Source organism: Panthera leo, chromosome B3 (genome assembly GCF_018350215.1).
Source record: "Panthera leo isolate Ple1 chromosome B3, P.leo_Ple1_pat1.1, whole genome shotgun sequence".
Taxonomy (NCBI): domain Eukaryota; kingdom Metazoa; phylum Chordata; class Mammalia; order Carnivora; family Felidae; genus Panthera; species Panthera leo.
The window spans coordinates 93,091,958-93,115,104 of NC_056684.1; the positions used below are offsets into that span (position 1 = coordinate 93,091,958).

The 23,147-nt window shown below is 34.9% G+C and overlaps 1 protein-coding gene across 5 annotated transcripts in view; it reads left to right on the forward strand.

Moving 5' to 3' along the window:
• Positions 1-23,147, forward strand: part of PRPF39 (pre-mRNA processing factor 39) — a 38,649-nt gene that overhangs the window by 6,589 nt on the left and 8,913 nt on the right. The window contains exons 1-6 of one of the 5 annotated variants that reach the window (XM_042943078.1): positions 12,672-12,758; positions 12,944-13,012; positions 13,116-13,278; positions 13,407-13,525; positions 18,202-18,369; positions 22,808-22,973. In XM_042943078.1, coding sequence (XP_042799012.1) covers positions 13,192-13,278; positions 13,407-13,525; positions 18,202-18,369; positions 22,808-22,973 — 540 coding nt within the window. In that variant the 5' untranslated portion in view covers positions 12,672-12,758; positions 12,944-13,012; positions 13,116-13,191. The other 4 variants (XM_042943075.1, XM_042943077.1, XM_042943080.1 and 1 more) reach the window with 4 other exon arrangements.

A 23,147-nucleotide genomic window follows, 5' to 3' on the forward strand; every position in this document is an offset into this window, starting at 1 on the left:
GTATTTACATGAGATTCACTGTGACATACTTAGTAAGTATTAGGAAGGACTCAAACCAGATTGAGGGATATTTAAGCAAATATGGACATAGGGTCCTTCTTGCTTAGCGGTCTTCTCTGAACATGCTAAATAAACACTTGTCTCAGAACGTGGCTCTTTCTGCTGCCTGGAATTTTCTTGCGTTGCATATCTGTATAATTGACTTTCCTACTACTTCATCTTCTCCTTTGTTTTGTTCTTAGTACTTAATGCCATGTACATACTGTAAACTTACTTTTTTTTTTTTAAAGAGATGTCTGTATTATTCAACTAAGATGTCAGCTCCTTGTAAGGACTTTGTTTTGTTCAGTTAAATTTCCAGTACTAGAACAGTAGTATCTGACACACAGATGTTGCTTACTAAATTTTGAATGAATATTATTACACAGGGAAGTGATACTGGTTAGAAATTTTTTAAAAGTCCTAAATGGAGGGGATTCAGCATAATTTGTACACCTAATTTCAGTAAAATAAAAAAATAACATAAAAAAAGAAATAAAATTGTGTAAACCCTAAAGGACAAAGAACAGAAGAGCAAATCAGCATGAGAATTAACATCTTGGAAGAAACAGATGGACAGGATTTAACTGATGAGCTTAGGTTTTCATTTTTCTGCGTTTAGTTCTGTACTTGCACAAAGGGAAGTTAATAAAAAAAAGTAAGATGGATCCTCCCACAAAATTCCAGAGAGGCTCAGGAATTCCGGGTACCAAGCGCCTCTGAAGATGAGAGTGCTGAATGGAGCTAAAAATTCGAGGGTTGGTTGAAAGTCTGGAGTAGGTTAGACCATAGATTTTCCTTCTCCATGTAGTATAGACAGCAAAAAAACTGAATGCTAATTATTTGAAGAGGGTGGAACCAGAGAAGTGTTGACACAGGTGGTGGGAGGTGTGGCAAGGGTAAAGGGTCTTGATGCAAATGGGAAATGAATGAAAGCTTACATACTGAATGGTGACATCACTAGCCCTGTTTATTTTCTTTGCTCCCAGAATGCGTGTTGCCTTCTTATAGATTTTTAAGTTGAAACATTCTTCTTTGGGAAAACTTAACACAAGGGAAGTGATGTAAAGCACTGACATTTAGTGAGCTCCCCCTCAATAGAATGCCATCCTGTGTGGAGCCTCACCAGTTTCCAAACTTGTATCTAGCTTCTGATTTTTTGTGATGCCTCACACTCCTTCAACAGCAGTTTGAAGACCACTCTACTTGGGAGAACAAAGCAAATATTCAAAAGACACTCAGAAGAGATAGTGCTGAGAACAGAAGAAAATTTAAAAGTGACAGAGAGAGCAGGAGATACTGCACTAGTGAAACAGGAATAGGAAACTACAAAATAGATTATTCAGAGAATTAAAAAAGGGAATTAAAATAAAAATCTAGTAAAAGTGATCTGAGGAGAATGAGGATGGGGATGAGGTAAATGAAGGAAAAGGTAAGAAAAGTAGAGAATCAGTCCAGGAGGTCTAACACCTGAGTAATGTGAGTTCAAAAAAAAGATAAAAGATAAAACCAAGTGGAGAAAATATCACTGAAATGATACATGTGGAACATAAGAATTGAATGATGTAAGTATCTAGATTAAAGTAGGCCTCCGAAATAAATGCCAGCAGAATAAGTAGAAAAGAGTCACCTTAAGGCACATATCATTCTGGAATTTCGGAACACCTGGGATGAAGAGAGATGTTAAACACTGCCTTGGAGAAAAAACCAGGTCTCATATAGAGGAATTTTCTCAATAGGAGTACACTATGCTAGGAAACAATGGAAAGATTCCTTCAAAACTCCTTTTTTTTAATGTTTATTTTTGAGGTGGGGGGAGGGAGGGAGGGAGAGAGAGAGAACGTGATCAGGAGAGGGGCAGAGAGATACTGAGACACAGAATCCAAAGCAGGTTCCAGGCTCTGAGCTGTCAGCGCAGAACCTGATGCAAGGCTCAGACTCACAAACTGAGATCATGACCTGAGCCAAAGTCGGATGCTCAACCAACTGTGCCACCCAGACAGGCGCCCCCTTATCTATCTATCTATCTATCTATCTAATCTTTATGCCCAGCATGGGGCTCAAACTCACGACCCCAACATCAAGAGTTGCCTCTTCTGACTGAGCCAGCCAAGCACCCCCCTTCAAAACTCTTTAAGAAACAATTATTTTCATTCTAGAATTTTATATTTAGACAATCTATCATTCAATTGTGAGAATTTTAGAATTGAAAAGTCTTAATTTTTTTATACCACATACCCTTTTTGAGAAAGTTATAGAAATAATTCTCTAAAAGAGGGAATAAGTCAAGAAAGAAAAAGGCTGTTATAAATGAGAAATAAGTGAAAGGAATTCCTTGGATCAAAATGAACAGACAAAACCTAGACCAGACAAGCTATTCTAGATTGCTGCAGATTAGATAGTTTTGGAAAGGATGTCTCCTGAAGGGAAAATGGACTTGATACTATAAGTATCAGGTGTTTTGTTTTGTTTTGTTTTTTAAGTAAACTGTGCCACACATGGGGCTCAATCAGACTCATGACCCTGAGATCAAGAGTCGTATGCTCTACCAACTGAGCCAGCCAGGCATCCCAAATGTCATTTTTTTTTTTTTTTTTGAAGGACTTTTATAAGGCCTCTACAGGAGTTTGGAGTCATTTTTCAAAGACAGCCAAACTTGAAAATAATAAGGAAAGATTTAAAGAGGTAGAAGCAAGGAAATGTAATTATAGTATATAAGGTAGCTTGAAAAAAATGTTTACAGAGGCATGCTAATGTAAACCTGAATGTTGATTTAACTCCAAACTGATAGAAATTAGAGCATATGAGAGGGAAATTGTGAAGGTATGTTTGGTACAATAGTTAAACCCTAATCTTCTGTAAGATGGTAAAAAATGTCTAAAATTGAAAAATCAAGAAATAAGATAGATCTCCAGATAAACTCTATGTTGACTACTAGTTTTAATGAAGTCAAAGTCAACAGCTCTTTCCCTCCTAATACTTATGCAAAAAAATTTAAGTGCATTGTGAAGTTCTTTTTTCTTTTCTGTTATTTAAGAAAAATTTTTTGTATGTTTATTTTTGAAGGAGAGTCAGACAGAGAGTGAGCAGGGGAGGAGCAGAGAGAAAGGGAGACAATCCAAAGTGGGCTCCAGGCTTTGAGCTGTCAGCACAGAGTCTAAAATTCACAAACCGTGAGATCATGACCTGAGCCGAAGTCGGAGGTTAGGAAGGAAGGTTAGGATGCTTAACCGGCTGAGCCACCCAGGTGCCCCTCCTTTGTTATTTTAAAGTATAACATCTTAGGTTTAGATAAAACTTTCTAAGGAACTTGTTTGCCGTGATACTTTTCATTTATGTGAATTTATAGACCTCCACATGCTTTTATCTCATCTGATCTTAACAGCCCTGTTGTGCAAGTAGTATAAAGTGTTTTAGAAGTGAGGAAAGTAAGAATGACCTAGGATCACATGCTTATATTAAGGGAGAGAAGTAGGACTTACTCCCCCTACTCTGTTTATTCTGATATTTACCATTTTATATCTTCTTATGATGAAAGAAAGATCTGGAAATTCTAATTCCTACTAGTCTTTTGTACTTTGTATTCTCTAATTTAGTTATAATTAAACTGTTGTCTTACCTTTTATTTAAAATTGTGATAAAAACCACATAACATAAAATTTACCTTAACTATTCTTAAGTGTATAGTTCAGTAGTGTTAAATATATTCACATGGTTATAAGCAAATTACTAGAACTTTTCATCTTAATCTGAAACTACACTCATTAAACAACTCCCCTTTCTCCCTCACTCCATTCCCTGGTAACTGCATTCTACTTTCTGTTTCTATGAATTTGGTTTGTGACTGGCTTACTTCACTTAGCATAATGTCCTCAAGGTTCATCCATATAGAATATGAAAGGATTTCCTCCATTTTAAAGGCTGAATAATATTTCATTGTATCTACCACATATTATTTATCTGTCAATGGACATTTGGTTTGCTTCCTTCTTTTGGCTGTTGCATATAGTGCTGCTAATGAACATGGATGTGCATATAGCTCTTTGGGTCCCTGCTTTTAGTTGGATATATACCAAGTGGGATTCTTAGGTCATATATAGTAGTTTTGTTATTACTTTTCTCAGGAAACTCCATACTATTTTTTATAGCAGTTGCATCATTTTACAGTTCCACTAACAGTGTATGAGGATTCCAGTTTCTCCTCATCTTTACCAACACTTGTTATTTTCTGTTTTTTTTTTTAAGTTTATTTATTTAGTTTGAGAGTGAGAGTGTGCAGGAGGGGCAGAGAGAGAGGGAGAGAGAGAGAGAGAATCCCACACCCCATGAGATCATGACCTGAGCCAAAATGAAGAGTTGGACACCTAACCGACTGAGCCACCCAGGCACCCCTCTGTTTTTTTGATAGTAGTTATCATAACAGATGTGAGGTAATACCTCATTGTGATTTTGTTTTGCATTTTTCTGATGATTTGTGATATTGAGCATCTTTTCTTATGCTTCCTGGCCATTTGCACATCATCTGTGGAGAAATGTCTATTGAAGTCCTTTGCCCTTTTTTTTTTCTTAGAAAATTTTTTTTAATGTTTATTTTTGAGAGAGAGAGAGACAGACAGACAGACATACACACACCAAGGAGGGGAGGGGCAGAGAGAGAGAGAGGGAGATACAGACTCCGAAGCAGGCTCCAAGCTGTCAGCACAGAGCCTGATGTGGGGCTCGAACTCAAGAACTGCGATCATGACCTGAGCTGTAGTCAGATGCTCAACCGACTGAGCCACCCAGGTGCCCTGTCCTTTGCCCATTTTTAAATCAAGTTATTTTTTTTTTTGCTGTTGTTACTGAGTTGTAGTTCTTTACATATCCTGGATATTAACCCCAATTGGATATAAGATTTGCAAATATTTCCTCCTATTTCTGTAGGTTGCCATTTCACTCTGTTGATTGTGTTCTTTGATCCACAAAAGTTGTAAAGTTTGCTGTAGCCTATTTGTCTGTTTTTACTTTTGTTCTCTTTGTTTTTGGTGTCATTTCCAAGAAATCATTGCCAAATTCAATGTAATGAAGATTTCCATACGTTTTATTTTAGAAGTTTTATATTTCTAGGTTTTACATTCAGGTTTTTAATCCATTTTGAGTTAATTTTTGTATATGGTATAAAGTAATGATCCAATTCCATTCTTTTGCATGTGAATATCCAGTTTTCCCAGCACCACATGTTAAAGATACTGCCCTTTCTTCATGGAGTGATCTTAGTAGCCTTGTTGAATAAAACCACCCTGTGACCCAGCAATTGCACCATGAGGTATTTATCCAAAAGATACAAAAATACAGATCCGAAGGGGCACATGAACCCCGATGTTTTTAGCAGCATTATCAACAACAGCCAAATTATGGAAAGAACCCAAATGTCCATTGACTGATGAATGGTTAAAGAGTTGGTGTGTGTGTGTGTGTGTGTGTAAACATACATACATATGTACATGTGTATAATGGAATATTACTCAGCCGTCAAAAATAATGAAATCTTGCCATTTGCAACGACATGGATGGAGCTAGAGTATATTATGTTAAGCAAAATAAGTCAGAAAAACAAATACCATATGACTGCACTCATATGTAGAACTTAAGAAAGAAAACAGATGCACATAGGGTAAGTTGGGGGAGGGTGGAGAGAGGGAGGCAAACCATAAGAGACTCTTAAATACAGAGAACAAAGACAGGGTTGTGGGAGGGGTGGTGGGTGGGGGATGGGCTAAAATGGGTGATGGGTATTAAGTGCTGGATGAGCTGATGAGCGCTGGATGTTACAGGTAAGTGATGAATCACTGAATTCTCTTGAAGCCAATATACTATATGTTAACTAACTAGAATTTAAATAAAAACTTAAAAAGAAAATCATTTATATATGCAAAAGTTTCTTTCTGGGCTCTTTGTTCTATTGGTGCGTTTGTTTTTATGCTAAAACCATGCTGTTGTCTTCTTCCTTTTGTTATTTTTTACCCCTTTGCGGTTTTGCTAATTGGAAGTTATTGTTGTTAAGAATAAAGTGAGACCAGTTAATTGCCACATTATGAAGAATGTGTTGGAATAACTTACTGAAAAATAACTTTAGTGTATTCTTTTGGCTATGTGATTTTTGGAGTAATCAGAAAAAATGATCTCCCTAAGGGTAAGGATGATGTTCTTAATTCTTCTTACAACACTTTAATTGCAGGGTGTGGAGTAATTGATAATGTCTGAAGATGCAGGGGTGTGGTAAATTTGCTGATTCCAGAAGAAACCATTTTGTTCCACTTAAGTGTGCTATTAGAGTAGGGCTGGTAGTAAATGACTCAATGTATCAGCCAACATTCTTTGTTTTTTTGAGTGGCTTTGAAATAAAAGGACACAAGTCAGTGACTGATTTACATATTAATCTTCAAATGTGTCTTTAAAGAAGGGGGGAAAAAGGAAAAAATAAATTGAGAACTTCTTTGCCTTTTTCTAGGCTTTCAAATGGCTTAAGCCTGGAAAAGCTTAGGACATTAAGCAGTAACTTTTTTTTTCTGGTAGTGTAATACTGTACTTTGAATTCTCCTATACTATATACTGGTGAGATTGCTGCTTGTTTTATTTCTTCTCAGAATCCTCTGTAGACTTCATCTCTGTCTTTTCTTCTCAAATCCCTCTGGCTCTACCCTGCTTACCTGCTGCTTACCTTCCACTTTCCCCATAAAACCCTGTTCATTCTGGTCAGTTTCTCTTGTCTCTGAATCAGTCCTAAATTCTACCCGTTTGTCTGTCAAGAAAGATTATTCTATCAAGTCAAGTGGACTTTTCTTCTATTCTGGAGTAATTATTTTCCTATTATTCTAAAACTTACAGCTTTTCAAAGTTAAGACCACGTTCTGTATTTCATGAGGCTCTTCTAGATGGCTGTAATTTTCAGTTGATTTCTCTAAACTTTGTTTCATTTGAAATTCTCTCTGTTTTGCCTGGTTTTTTGATCTCTCTCCCACTGAATTGATAAGAACTTTATCTTATACTTAGGTATGCTCTACCAGCAATGTAATATAGTACTGGATATACATCAGGCATTAAAAACTTTTTGTTTCCATCTGAATTCCCCCCTCATCTTTTTTTATTTTTTTCTTCTCTCTACTCTTCCCATCCCTTCCCACTTCTTTTTTAACATTCCTTAGATTTAGCTGATTATAGTTAATTCTTCCAGTGGCATTCAGCCTCAAAAAGTCTCCTGATTTAATATGTTAAATTTCTTTTTTGGGAAAAAATTTGCTTCATACTGTATTTTTAAATAATGTTTTAAACATGTATTAAAGTTTGGATTTCATATCTGTTTGACAATTGACCTTCTATACACATAAGCTAGTAAGAAGGCAAACTCACAGAAAATGTTTTACAATGAAGATCATATTTCCTTAGTTTACAAAGAACTTATATAAGCCAATAAGAATAAAAATTAGTAATGCAATAGAAAATGTGAATATAGGTTGTGAAAAGGCATTTAAGAAAAAAAGAAAAAAATAGAAATTGGGCTTTTTCATAGTTAAATGCAAATCACAATGAGGTACTACTTTTTTTTTTTAATCAGATAAACAAAAATTAAGTTTTATGGTACTTACAGCTGACAAGGGGAAATGGAGAAATGGCCATTCTAATGCATTGTTAGTGGGACTTCATTTGTCTGCAAGTAATAGAAATTAGGACTTCATTTGTCTGCAAATAATAGAAAACCTGTCTATTGATAGTAGTTTAAACTAATAGGGACTTACTTTCTCGTACTGTGTGAAGTTGACATTGTGTTATTAGTAGCTTGATGATGTTAGGGCTGGCATTTGAGATTTTTTTTAAATTAAAATATTTATTTTGAGAGAGAGAGCAGAGGAGGGGCAGAGAGAGAGGAAGGGAGAGAATCCACACTATCAGCACAGAGCCTGACGTGGGGCTCGATACTCTGAACCATGAGATCATAACCTGAGCCAAAAATCAAGAGCTGGACACCTAACTGACTGAGCCACCCCGGTGCCCTTGGCATGTTTGAAAAAAAAATGTTTATTTAAGTAATCTCTATACCCAATGTGGGGCTCAAACTAAGAGTTGCACGCTCTTCCTACTGAGCCAGCAGGTGCCCCAGGGCTGGCTCTCTTAATTTTCCTGGCCAACCCCTAATTGACTGCTTCACGGACATAGGTTGTTTTAGATACGATAATGTTCAAGGTGAGAAGAAATTGGTAGAACCTACACCATTTGTGACTGTTCCGTTTAATCAGAAAAGCAGAATCTTTCCCAGGGCTCTGTAGCAGATGTCTTTTTCAGTCTCATGATTCCTTCCTTATATGGGATTAGGTATATTGCTACTTTGACCAAGAACAGTGTTTTATTAGGAAGATGGTGAGAGGGGATATTGGATTAGGCAACTAACAGTGTCTTGCCACATGGCTAATGCAATTTTTCTAGAGGTGAAATGTCAGCATCTTCTCAGATTTAATATACACATATTCTTTGATCCAGTGGTTCCATTGTTCAGAGTTTACCCATGAGTAAGTTTCTGTTCTTCTGAGTTACTTAGAGAACTTGGTAGAAGTACAACTTTCTGGGGCTGAGTCTGCATCTCAGAATCATTGGAGTTGGGACCAAGGAATCTGTATTTTAAAAAAATGGCCTACTAGGTGACTATTGCGTGGAGCTGCATTTGAGAATTTCTGTATAGACTGTAAGGAAACTCAGTTGTTTTTTTTAAGGTTTCATTTTAAATGTTTATTTATTTTTGAGAGAGAGAGAGTGTGTATGTATGTGTGCACATGAACTCGGGAGGAGCAGACAGAGAGATAGAGGATCCTAAGTGGGCTCTGTGCTGACGGCAGAGAGCCCAGTGCGGGGCTTGAATTCCACAAACCCTGAGATCATGACCTGAGCCGAAGTTGTACCTTAACCGACCGACTGAGCTACCCAGGCACCCCCGGGAAACCCAGCTTTTTAAAGTAGACATTAAAAAAAAAGGCAGCCAGGCAGCCATTGGCATGCATAGCTGGCTTTTCTTAGAACGAAACAAAACGCCTCCTTTTTTCCTTTGCTTGAGCCAAATTATTGCAGATAAGCCAAAAGAAGTAATCATCAGCCCAGTTATATAGGGAGAACAGGTATTAATATCAAATATTTTTATTGTGTTTCATTTTATTTGGTATAAATACCTGTGTGTCTCTGTGTTTTCATGTATACAGTATATACATAATGAACATCTTTCTATATCAATACAAATGTATGTATTTCCTTTTTAATTATTATTTTGTATAAATATGCCATTTACTAAAGCAATTCTGTTAGTACTTCCTTCTCTGGTTGCTGTTATACAGTGTTGTAATGAATGCTTTTGAACAAATAAATGTTTTTGTGTGATTATTTCTATAACATGAAATACACACAATTTCCATTTGGTACATTTTACTTGACTGTCCACCCAAGAGATATCTTTCTAATTGTTGCCAAGTTAATATCTCATTTTAATTTACATCCTTATTAGTAAAGATATGATGCTTTCATGTTTATTGGTCACTTTCATTTCTTTTTTTGAATTACTTAGAGTCTTAGTCATCTTTTTAATTATATTGTACTATATTAAGTAATTGTGTATTCTGAGCATATTTTAAGAGTAAATCAGTTTTATGGTCTGTTTAGTTTTGAGAATAATCCCTCACTTTAATAAATAAGACACATTTTATGATTTAATGATTCAGTTTCTATTTTAACTGTTAGTGAAAGGGATGAAGCCAGCTGTTAAAATCTATTGTGTTAATATTTTATAGGATAGGGGTGCCTGGGTCGCTCAGTTGGTTATGGGTCTGACTTTTGATACTGGCTCAGGTCATGAGATACCCCTGCGTCAGGCTCGGCGCAGAGTTTGGAGCCTGCTTTGGGATTCTCTCTGCGCCCCTTCCCAACTCGCTTGTGCATGTAAGCTCTCTCCTTCTCTTTCTCTCAAAATAAACATTAAAAAAATTTTATAGGATAAAAGAATAATCTCTTACTATTTTGTGCTCTTAATGAGATGATTAATTTATTATATTTCAAAAATGTTTATTTATGGGGGGTAGAGCATGAGCACGGGAGGTACAGACAGATGGGGGAGAGAGAATCCCAAACAGGCTCCATTTCTCAGCATGGAACCCATGCAGGGCTGGATATCACAAAACATGAGATCATGACCTGAGCCGAAATCAAAAGTTGGATGCTTAACTGAGACACCCAGGCACCCCTGAGATGATTTAATTTAAAAGACTTTATGCAGTTGCTATCCAGATTGTCAAACTTTCATAAATGTATTTTTAATAACTTTATTCATTAAAAAAATCACTTTAATTTTTTTAAATCTTATTTTGTATCTTCTGTAATAAAATCAAACCTAAGGGTACCTGGGTAGCTCAGCTGGTTAAGCATCTGATTCTTGGTTTCAGCTCAAGTTATGATCTCATAGTTTGTGGGATTGAGCCTTGTGTCGGGTTTTGCTCTGACAGCATGAAGTCTGCTTGAAATTCTCTCTTTCTACCTCTCACTGTGCTCCTCCCCTGCTCTTATGCATGCTCGTGTGCGTGCTTTCTCTCTCTCAAAATAAATTAAAAAAGTTAAACCTAGTTGCTAGCAGTTTTAAATTTATAAGTATGTGTGTTTTCTTTCTCCTTTCTAAAACTTTATCCTCAGCTAAGTAATGAACCTCTCTCTGAAACATTTATATCCAAGACCAGAATATGTTTTGTTAATTTAATTTTTTTTTTAATTTTTTTTTTTAACGTTTATTTATTTTTGAGACAGAGAGAGACAGAGCATGAACAGGGGAGGGGCAGAGAGAGAGGGAGACACAGAATCAGAAGCAGGCTCCAGGCTCTGAGCCATCAGCCCAGAGCCCGACGCGGGGCTCGAACCCACGGACCGTGAGATCGTGACCTGAGCTGAAGTTGGACGCTTAACCGACTGAGCCACCCAGGCGCCCCTGTTAATTTTATTTTTATCCTACAGAACAAATATTAAAGATATTTTGGTTTCCCAGGATTAATAGCAAGATAAATTTAGACATTGGGTTTTTTATTTTTAGCTAGCTAGGAAACATTGAATTCTAGATATGATTATTTTGAGGGAGCAGGCATAACACTCAATTATTGAAGAATGAATTAAATCCATCTTTACTTCACTTTTACTCAAGCACCCAGCAATAAAATAGCAAATTTTGGGGAAATTTAGATGTTATAGAAATTCATTTATAATATAGAAACTAGCCTGGAGCCTGCTTCAGATCCTGTGTTTCCCTCTCTCTCTGCCCCTCACCTACTTGCATTCTCTCTCAAAAATAGATAAACATTAATTTTTTATTTAATTTTTTATTTTTTTATATGTACAGAAACTAATAGGGCACCTGGGTCACTCATTTAAGCGTCTGACTCTTTCTTTCAGCTCAGGTCATGATCTCACGGTTTCAAGCCCCACATTGGACTCTGCGCCGGCAGCTGGGAGCCTGCTTGAGATTCTCTCTTCCTCTCTCTTTCTGCCCTTCCTCCACTTGTGCTGGCTCTGTCTCTCTCAAAATAAATAAATAAACTTAAAAAAATTTAAATACAGAAACTAATAAACTTGCTAATAATAACTTACAGGAGAGATCAGAATGAAATTACTATATTGCTTTAGTAACTAAATTACTATTGCTTTAGTAACTGCGGCTTTTAAAAGGTGATTTCGATGATGACAAATAAACATTTAGAAGATGTTCCTCTTTGTGTTTCCACAGATCATTAACTGAAGACAAAATAAGCAACTATGCAAAATTCTCACATGGAAGAGTACAGAAATTCTACTAATGGCAGCACAGGCAACAGTTCAGAGGTAGTGGTAGAACAGTCTGCTGATTTCAGTACTGAGATTATGAATGTTACGGAAATGGAACAGTCCCCTGATGGATCTCCTAATGTGAATACATCTACAGAAGAAAATGAAATAACAAATGTTGTGGACCTTCCAGTGACAGAAACGGAAGCAAATTTCCCTCCTGAATATGAAAAATTCTGGAAAACTGTAGAAAACAATCCTCAGGATTTTACAGGCTGGGTATATTTGCTTCAGTATGTAGAACAGGAGGTTAGTAACTATTTAAATGGGACTAGAGGGACAGGTTAATCAAGTAATACCTGATGAGGCTTTATTGTTTTGTAATTAAAGTTGCATCTTTTATAATTTTCAGATTAAGTTGAATAACATTGGATATGTACATTTTGGCTTCAAAGGATAACTTTCATAGCATTTGTATGTTGTGGAAAGACAATATTAATAGACTCAAAGTCTGACATTTGTAAAAATTGGTGTGTGTGTGCATGCATGCATGTGTAGAATCACTGAATTAAAAGGTTACCTTTGAATACCTTGCTATTCAACAGAATTATGTCCTTTTGTTTCAAAGGATTAAGATTGTATATGCAGGAAAAAGAGATGTTGTGTGTGTGGTTTTTAAACCTGTCATTTATTTTGAGATATTACATTTGGAAGAAATAACAAATATTTTCTGACCGAAACCTCCAAGGTTTTTAAACACCTTGTTTTATTTTCATCAGAATCACTTGATGGCTGCCAGGAAAGCGTTTGACAAATTTTTCATACACTATCCGTATTGCTATGGTTACTGGAAAAAGTATGCAGACCTTGAAAAGCGGCATGACAACATTAAACAATCAGATGAGGTGCGTACATTACTGAATAAAATTGTCTCCATTAGGTACTGTAAGCCAAATAATAACAAAACAAAGACTTTTTTTTTTGGCTGGCAGTACCTACGATTTATGGTCAAACAATTTTATAGGGTATTTTATTTGCATTTGTCACTCTTGTGGCATTTGTAGCTAATATTTTCTCTCTTTGTTGGCAGGTGCGTTAAACCTCTACAGTTTGTCAAGCTTTGCAGTGCAAGCCTCTGTATTACACTGCAGCTTAACAAGTAGGGCAGGGCTTTTCTCTCACTTACATTTATTTCTCATTTTCCAAACAATATAGTTGGTTTGCTAGTCACATTTGCTACGTCTTATTGCATTTTTGGTCAGACGCTGTCATTGATGCTCTAATGGGTCTGTGCCCTATGGTCTGTAACCCAAAGCCTGCCCACACAACCCGGTCAGAATGCAGGGACTGCTGCGCTTTGAAGATCAAGACTCTGCACGTGGGGATCAGAACATTGCCATGTTCTATCCAACCTCCACCCAAATGGTAATGGTAGATTATTTAAACAAAATTCCAGTAATTAGTATTTCTAAGGTTCACCGGATAACACAGTGTTGCCTCTCTGTTAAGAAATAATTAAATATTTGAAGTACAGTTTGTTGTTTTCTTCTTAGGTGTATCGGCGGGGGCTTCAGGCAATACCTCTTAGTGTTGACCTATGGATACATTATATAAACTTCTTAAAAGAAACATTGGACCCTGGTGATCCTGAGACAAACAGCACAATAAGAGGGTATGGGAAACATTGATATTCAAATGTATTCAAAGTAGGAATAAGTATTCTGATGTTGATAATAGAACTACTTATGAATGGTAAACTGAATGTTTAACATGTATTTCTTTTTCACTATTTAAAAAAATGATACATGTAATAAACTTAATGCATGAATATAAAAATTGCAAATAAAAATATCCTCCTTCATTTGACACCTCTGTTCCTTATGTCCCCAATCCCATTTCTTTTGTGGTTTATGAATTGTGTGTTCTTTAATACATACATAGATGTACATACATGTGTGCATTTTGTACATATATGATTTTTTAAAAAATATAACAGAATGCTTTGGAATCTCTCCCTACTGTATATTTTTAACCATTGCATAAGTATTTTGTAGTGTCAAAGGTACTATCTTTTATTTGACCAAATCCTTATTCATAGGAAATAATCAGTGCTGTAGTAAACATGTCTGTACAAAGTCATTATTTATGTAGAGCATGCTAGAAATGGAATTTCTGTCAAAGAGAATCCAGGGCTAAGTTTTATCAAGTGTTATTTCAAAAGTGGTATCATTTTTAAATTCCCACAGTATACATGAGTAGTCTTATTTCCCAAAGCTGTCCATGCCACTTCCAGTGGTAGCTCGTTATTTTAGTTTGTGTATCTCTAGATTGTTCATCCTAGTTTGTTGTTTTTTTCATATACTCGTATAAGCCATTTACTCATTGCCTGTTCATATCATTTGCTCATTTTACTTTTGGATTGTCTTTTTCTTACTGATTATAGGCATTTTAAAATGTGTTTTCTTTTTTTATCAAAGTATGTGCATATAGTTTAAAAAGTCAGTGTTAAACTGCTTAAGTGTTAAACCCCTGTTGAACTATTTTAGCTGTTTTTTCTGACATTTTCCCACATGTTTATAATAGCAATTCTTTACTGCTCTTTTCTGTCTCTTCAGTTCTTAAGATTCTGTGATGGTAGAGGAGAACTTTAGCTAATGTATACTCTGTTTTCCCTTTACTTATTTTCCACAATGGATAGGTTTCAAAGCCTTCTATTTTTCTTGGAGTTAATTACCCTTTCTTACATCTCCCTCTTTTTTCCCATTTGCTTAGTTTTTCTTTGAACATTTAAAATTTCCCACTCCCTCCCAACAGCTAATTTCAGTAGTCAGTACTAATACAGACTTTCCACGATGTACGAATGCTTTGTTAAGTCATTTTTTGAAGCTAAAAAAGTGTATATATCTAGTGTTATTCTACTTAATCTGAAAACTGTTAAAGTTATACTCAGAAATATAGAAATTCCATTTTTTACCCTTCCTCTTGGCGGGGTGTTCTTCTTGGAACCTTCTTTTCTGTAGTCTGGATTAGTCTCTGTTTCTATCTATCGTACAGCAGTTATTTTGGAATTTCCTTCTCCTCCTAATTCTAGCATATGTCTTTACTTCTTTCCTGGGTTTCAGGCTCTATTTTTGAGAGTTTATTAGATGCTACTTTTTCTTGATTGATGTGTGCCTTTAGAGGAGTGTAACTTCTTGATAAAGGATGCTTGGGATGAAAAAAAAATTAAGATTTTGTATGCCTGAAACACTTAGTTGATGGTCCAATGGGGTATAGAACTTCGAGTTGGAAGTAATTTTTCCTTAGGGCTTTGAAGGCATCTCTCCATTCTCATATTGCTTCTGGTGTTGTTATTCAGAAGTATGATAATGCTCTTCTGGATTCCCTTTATATGACTTGTTTTTCCTCATGGAAGCTTATAAAATGATTTATCTTTGATAAAAATGCAGTTTTGTTTGTTTTTTTGTTTAAAGAGTAGATCTTTGTTTATTTACTTATTTTGAGAGAGTGTGAGCAGGGGAGGGGCAGAGTGAGAGGAAGAGAGATAATCCCAAGCAGGCTCTGTGCTACTAACACAGACATGGGCTTGATCTCATGAGCTGTGAGGTCATAACCTGAGCTGAAGTCAAGAGTCAGATGCTTAACCAACTGAGCCACCCAGGCGCCCCCAAAATACAGTTTTCTAATGATATGCTTTGGTGTGGGTTTTCTTTTTCTAATTCATTGTGTTTTACTTAGTGGGTCTTTTCAATCTAGGGTGCTCATGTCTTTCTGTTCTGAGAAATGTTATTATTAGGGTACCTGGCTGGCTTAGTCCATAGAACATGCAGCTCTCGATCTTGGGTTGTGAGTTTAAGCTACATGTTGGGTGTAGAGTGTACTTAATAAAATTAAAATAAAACAAAATAATTAGTATTGTATTTATTTTTGTGTTGCTAATTTCCTTTCTATGTTTTTCTCTGTTTTAGTTGTTGGACATTGGATCTTGTTTTAGTCATTTAATTTTCTTATCTTTTACTTTTTTTCATGTCAGATATTGTTTGACTTTTGAGGTATTTCTGTGACCCTTGTATTGGATTTTTAATATCTGCCATCAGTTTTTTAACGTCCAAGAATCTTTCTTGTTCGTTGTTCCGTTTTTTTTTTTTTAAGTTTATTTTTGTGAGACAGCATGTGTATGCGAGCAGAGGAGGTACAGAGAGAGAAGGAGAGAGAATCTCAAGCAGGCCCCATGCTGACAGTGTGGGGCTCAATCCCATGAGGCATGAGATCATGACCTGAACCAAAATCAAGAGTCGGTTGCTTAACTGACTGAGCCACCCACGTGTCCCTCATTGTTCCTGTTCTTATAGTCTCCTATTCTTGTTATGTGGGTTAATGTATTTTTATTATTTTTTAAAAGGTATTAAGAAATGTTGATGTTTTCCTCTACTCCCAGCACTGTTTCCTCTAAAGTGTTTCTGTTTACTTGTTTTTGTCTCTTGACTTGTCTGATATCTGGATTTGTGTTCATGTGAAAGGTGTGATTTTAATAAATGGAATGTAAGCTCTGTGGGTCTTATTTGTGGGCTATTAGTTGGCCTGGCAAGCTTCACAGTAGCGTGATCAAGTGGCCACTCAGGTTTTTGTTGGGGGAATCCCAGTGTTGGTATTCTTATATCATACTCCTGTGTCAGGTGGTTTCTCATTTAAGGATCATCTGATCTGCCTGGAGAATGTATACCTAGCTCCTGAAATCCCATAGCTGGGCAGAAAAGAAGAGGGTTTAAGGTTTCTTACCATTCATTAAACAAATCTTGTAACATCCTGTCTTTAGTTCATTACCTTCTTATCATACTTCCTCTCCCAACTCCCCAACTTTTCTTAGTGTCTGGTGTGTTAATTTCCTGAATCATTTTGGGATTCTGCAGGGGCAGTAACATGTGTTTTACTGTCTTAAAAAGGTTAGATATAAACATACACATGTGCACGCACACACATACACACTCAATCCTTTATTACCTATCTTAACATATTCCCTCCAGTTTTAGCACATAACACATTCTTTAAAGTTTGTTTAGGATGTTTATCGTGTCTTTTTATCATTTTTTTCTTAATGTGGCTCAGTCTTTAATCTTTTGTTGGTGTCTGAGTTTTGTGCCTATCTTGTCAAGAATATATAAATCTGGTGTTTTCTTCTAATTTCTTAATAGTTTTTTGTTACCATTTATTCATCTAGCATTTAAATTTGTTATCTTTTTTAAGACACAAATTAACCTTTTATTTTGTCAGGCTTTTCTATGTTGGTTTAAAATAACTTCTTTATCATATACTAATCTTTCACATGTACATTGATCTATTTTGTTTTCTTGAAACTATTTTGTGATCCATTTTTATGTTACCTGGCTAGTGCCATACTTTTAATTACTATAGCTTCCTAATTTCTTTTGATGTCTTTCAGGAAAATGCCACTGCATTGCCCTTTTTGTATGTTAGCTCAGTGTTAGAATTTGTTTTACCTGACCCACTCAAAATTTGTTAGAGCTTTGATTGGGATTGTATTAAAGTTGTAGGTTAATCTAGGCAGGGTACTTTTATACTGTTAAAAACCCCTGTTGATTATAAGATACTTATTTTGAAAATGTGTATCTAAAAGTTTTATCCCATCGGGATGTCAAATCCAGTGATTAAAATTGCTTACAAAAATCTCTTTGAAATGAGTTAGGTAGTTTAAAAATACATGTGTTTTTTTTGTTTGTTTTTTAGTTATTTTTTAGTTAGCTGGAGATGTAGCAGGAGAGACTTTTGAAAGTTTTAAAATATATGTCTACTTCTCATTCCGTTACAAGGCAGCTGGGTCCCTTCTTGGAGTTATTTTTCCAGAAAATTATTCCTTAAATTGAGATAAAATTAGTTTCTGTCTTCTGCCCTAAATGTATCTATTCAACATTTCAAGTTTAACAAATATTTAAGTGTCTGCATTGACACTCTATATGTTTGCAGTGTGTATGTTTTGCATTATAATTCTGTATAAGATAAAATTCTATAAGCATACATATATTTCCTTTTTGTTTCCTTACTCTTTTTTAATAATTAGTTATTGTATACTTTTGTTATTCCTTCTGCTTTTTGCTCCCTGCTTATATGAGAAGAAGTTGAATGTAATTTTGAATTTAGCATAATCTTCTGAAATTTAGAAATAATGTTTTAATTTTTAAAAATTTTTTGAAATTGAGGTATAATTGACATAATAGTTTTAGGCGTACAACTTAAGGATTTGATATCTGTATATATTGCAGGGTGTAGAAATAATATTTTAAAAGTGATTTTATCTTGGAAAGATAACTTAGAAGTAATTTAATTTTTCAGAACTTTCGAGCATGCTGTTTTAGCTGCAGGAACAGATTTCCGATCTGACAGACTATGGGAAATGTATATAAACTGGGAAAATGAACAGGGAAACCTGAGAGAAGTTACAGCTATATATGATCGCATTCTTGGTATTCCAACACAGCTGTACAGTCATCATTTTCAGAGGTGGGTGGAAAAGTCCTATCATTAAGATATATTATGATTAATCAGGTAATTCTTAATATTGAGGATTGTAATTCTCTTGAAATGTCATGTAAGATTCTTTCAGATACAAACAGGAATAAAGTTTCTTGCTTGATAATCACAATTTACACACTTTTGAATTTTGATATTTTTCCACATACCTTATGAAATGTTTAGGAATTTTAACCATATTTAAACAGAAGTTTCTCTATACCCCTTTTATAGATGAAGAATAATGGGACTCCTAAGATATTTCAGAGTGGTGAAGAATGAGAAAATAGAATCAAATTTTAATTATTTTTTGTGGTACTAAATTAACAGTGTACATGGCACATAAAGATGCTTATTTAGAACTTAATGATTTACTTAGGATGCCTTGGTTGGCTTAGTCAGTGGAGCATATGACTCAGTCTCAGGGTTTTAAGTTTGAGCCCCACTTTGGGTGTAGAGATTACTTAAGAAAAAAAAGTTAAAAAAAAACAACTTAATGATGTACTAAAGGTACATTTTTGTGATTCATATAATACCTTATGTTCAAAACTGTGAAAGATCTATTATTTATGTAGTAAATCTAGATCTGTTTATATCAAAATCAAAATCAAAAATAATTTCATTTAAATTTTCCACTATGAATTTGTCCTGACTGGTATCATTTCATTTTTATGAGTACTGTTAAAACAACTAATTCTGTGTGATACGATTTCCACATTCTGTTTTCTGATGTACTCAAAGTGTCCCACTGATATGGACTCAAAGTCTTTCTGAACAAGAAAGTATGTGTTGTAAGTATTTACTATGTTGATAAATACTTGCTTTTTTAGCTACCATATTTTCTATAGTTATGTTACAATTTTTATAAGTAGTATTGTGTTAAAGGCTGTAAGTTAGGTACTTTTTGAAGGATTTTCTAAATTTTTCTTTACTGAAAAAGTAGAAGACTTAATGAAGCATCTGAAAAGTACTGTGGATCAATTTGCTAAAGACAGAAGTTATGCTGATCCAGTTTAGGAATAGGAATGATGTAGATCTGAATATACTGTCGTTGTTTTTTTATGGAGTATAGGAGATGCACAGGTTTCTAGGCAGAAACTTGCTAAAAGACATTATTAACACAAGACTTCCCGTATGCAAATGCTTGGTGAATGTTTGAAAGAATGAATGAATACAAAGTTTTTAAAAATCCTTATGAGAACAAGAGGGTGCCTTTTCACATGCCAATTTTTCTAGGATCTATCGTATAGATACAAAGTCTGTGACAATAAGAACTTTATTGTTGGTAAGAAAGATAAATTAGGAAACACTTGTCATATACCATTTGCCATGTACGAGATGCTGTTCTGAATCCCATATAGTTAATTTAATCCTCACATGAAGCCAGTGAGGTATAGGTACTATTATTATCCCCATTTTATGGAAGTAGAGGCACAGATAGATTAAAATACTTGCATGATGTCACAGAGTTAGTTAGTTGGAAGCTGTTTGGAACGTAGACAGTGTGGCTCCAAAGTTCTTGGTATAGTTTCCTCCACATCTTTTTTTTTTGTTATTAAATGAATATCCCACTAGATTTTTAAAAATGTATAGATGCTTATAATAGACATTAGTGGATTGCATTACAAATATTGCTCTTTAATCTGCTCTTGTTCTTTTAATATTTTGACATTTTCCTTATCAGTGTATATAGCAAACTCACAAGTAGTGTTTGTGTAAGTAAATCTTATGACATGACTAACTGCTTTGAGAACTAGGGGAATGTTTTCTTTTGCCTAATACACTCCTCCTACTTAGTTGTTTATTTAGCACTAGCTATGTAAAAGATTATATACCATTTAAGTTGTAGAAATAAAGGCTCAAACAAGTTATGTGTGAATGGTGTTGGCCGTCAATCTTGTTGACAGTGTAGAAGAGGAAGCGCATATTTTTTTTAAAAAGTGTTCTAAGTCCTGTAATAGTTTTTCTGTCGTGTAGGTTTGTATACTGGATATACACTGATGACATCTCTAAGAAAGTATCTAATTTAAAATATTGTTAGCATGTGGACTTTGTTGATGTGATCTAACTTCTCAGACCCATGCCCTCGTAGTTCCTAAGCTCCAGAAATAATATCTAAATACTGATAATTTCCCAAAGGGCAGTATTTTTTACTTCTATGGCTGTGATACCTTTTCTGCTTCCCCATTTGTCTGGTTGCTCATATGACTCAAAACCAGATAGCTTAATGTTTTCTATATGAAACTTTCTCTAGTTTAGCAAAACAGAAAGTATTTCTGTCATTTGTGCCAGCACTCTGCCTATTTATTTACATTGTCTTAACGCTAATAACACCACTTTAAATTTATGTCTCTTGTATATAGTTCTTGCACATTGGTCAGTTTCTGAGACTTACTAATACTTTTTATCCTTAATACCTAGGAATAGGGCTCAGTATATTAGATACTCAGCCATTCTTTATTGAATAAATTAGTTTTCAGTAGAAAAAAGGCTGATGAAAAATTACTGCTTAGTATTCCTATTTTATCACCATTTGAAAGAATTTCCTATATAACATAGCAGTTATTTTAAGTTTGTGCTCTGTAAGTAGTTAAAAGTTTTTTTATTTGTATCCTAACAATTTTAATATTTATATGAATATTAAATCTGTTCATTTTCTTACTATACTTTTGAGTTCTTCATTAAAAAAATTTTTTTAATAAGGAAGTCTGTATTTTTTGTCTCCCAGTGGTGAAACGGATCCAAGTTAAGCCTCTGTATCCATTGACTATGCAAAATTTAGATTAGTTTCCAATGTTATTTACATACATGAGTGACAGCCTTAAAATCCATAAAAATTCAGGTGTCAGTAGCCTAAATCAGTTTTAAGAAACTTGGGAAAATATCCATAAGATTGGAACATAAGATAAATATACAACTATGTGTAATAATTTGATTGGAGAGGTTGGTTTGGATCAGCATAAAGACTTTATCTAAGGAGATTGGATTTTAGCCTGAATGCAGGGTAAATGTACTGAAGTTATTTTGACATGGGCTGGGGGGGGGGGCGGGGGGTGGGGAGGATATGATCATGTTTACTATTTTGTTTTTCATGTTTACTTTTTAATATTTTTATAGCAATATTGGGGTTGAGATGGGAATAGTGAGACTAGAGGCTGGAAGAGCAGTTTATATTTATCCAGGTGAAAAATGAGGACATGAAGACATATTTAGAAGGTGAAATCAATAGGACCTGGTACCCAGTGGAATGTAAATGATAAAAGCAAAATAGAAGAGATGTAGAAACTGAGTGGTTGGCAGTACCATTAATCAAAATTAGAAATGCTGAGGGTGTTGATTGTGGATGAAATGACACAATTAGTTCAAGATGTTGCATAAAATTTCCAAATTTAGATAGTGTAGCTATTTTAGGTCTTTAGCTTGGTGTTTTTTATTAAAATTTGCATATATATAAACTAGTGTGCATGGATAAAATGAAATGACTTTTTTTCCAAAACACTTTTTGCTTAAAATTAACCTATTTCTTTGTGCAGAGTTTTGGCAATTGGATAGAAAAGTATGGGCTTGAGTTACAGTTTTTAGAGTCACCATAGGATGCTTATTATTTCTGTATTAATAAGATTGGGCATGAATTAAATGAAAATAGATGAGAACAAAATGTCAGATGGAGTCCTTGGCAATCCTAACATTTAGGGACTGATAGGAAGGGACAACCCTCAGAGGAGATCAAGGATCAGTCAGAGACTTGGAAGAAAACCAAGAACGCAGTAACTCTGAGCCAAGGGCAAAGAAGTTTCTAAAAGGAAAGTGTGGTTAAAGGGCTTAAGTAGTGAAGACTTAAGTGATAGTGATAACGTTTAGGATAGAGGCTGTACTGTGAAACAAGTGTCCATTTAATTTTGCATGTAAAAGGCACTTGGTGGCTTTAATTAGGGCAATTTCATTGAAGTTTTTGGCACAGACACAGATTCAGGAGTAACTGAGAAGTGGGAAGGAGCTACAAATGTTTGTTGATCATTTATAAATGATCATTTATAATTTAAATAGGGATTACTATTATTTCATTTTAAAGTAATTTTGCAGAAAGAAAGAAAGAAAACTTTGCAAAATAGCATTGTGCCATTTTACAGATGAGAAAGCCAAGACATAAAGAAGGGAAAACTTCCCATAAGTCAAATAACTAATAATGGACAGAACTAGGATTTGGATTTATGCCTCTCCATGCTTTTTCCATTCCATTGCCAAGGCATGAAGAAAATTAAGTTGTCTGTAGACCATTTAATCAAGTGGTAGCTTTCACCATAGACAAGGAAAGGGTTTGGTTTTAAATCAGAATTTTTTTGGAAGAGTAATGTGTAGTAGTAATTGAAAATGGGATCTAAAATTACGCTTCGTATATAGAGCATTTATTTTCATTGGCTTCTTTTAGATTTAAAGAACATGTACAGAATAACTTGCCTAGAGATCTGTTAACTGGTGAACAGTTTATTCAGCTGCGAAGGGAATTAGCTTCTGTAAATGGACATAGTGGTGATGATGGTCCTCCTGGTGATGATCTACCATCGGGAATTGAAGACATAACAGATCCAGCAAAGGTAACTAAACTTAGGGAAAAAATCCTTGAATGCATGAGAAACTAGACTTTATATCCCTTTACTTCATGTGTTGTATCACTTGTAGCTCATGTAAAATTAATTTCTGATTGAGGCAAGTGGGAATTCTTTAGCTGTGGTGTAGTTTAAATACAGATTTAACGTGGAGAATCTATT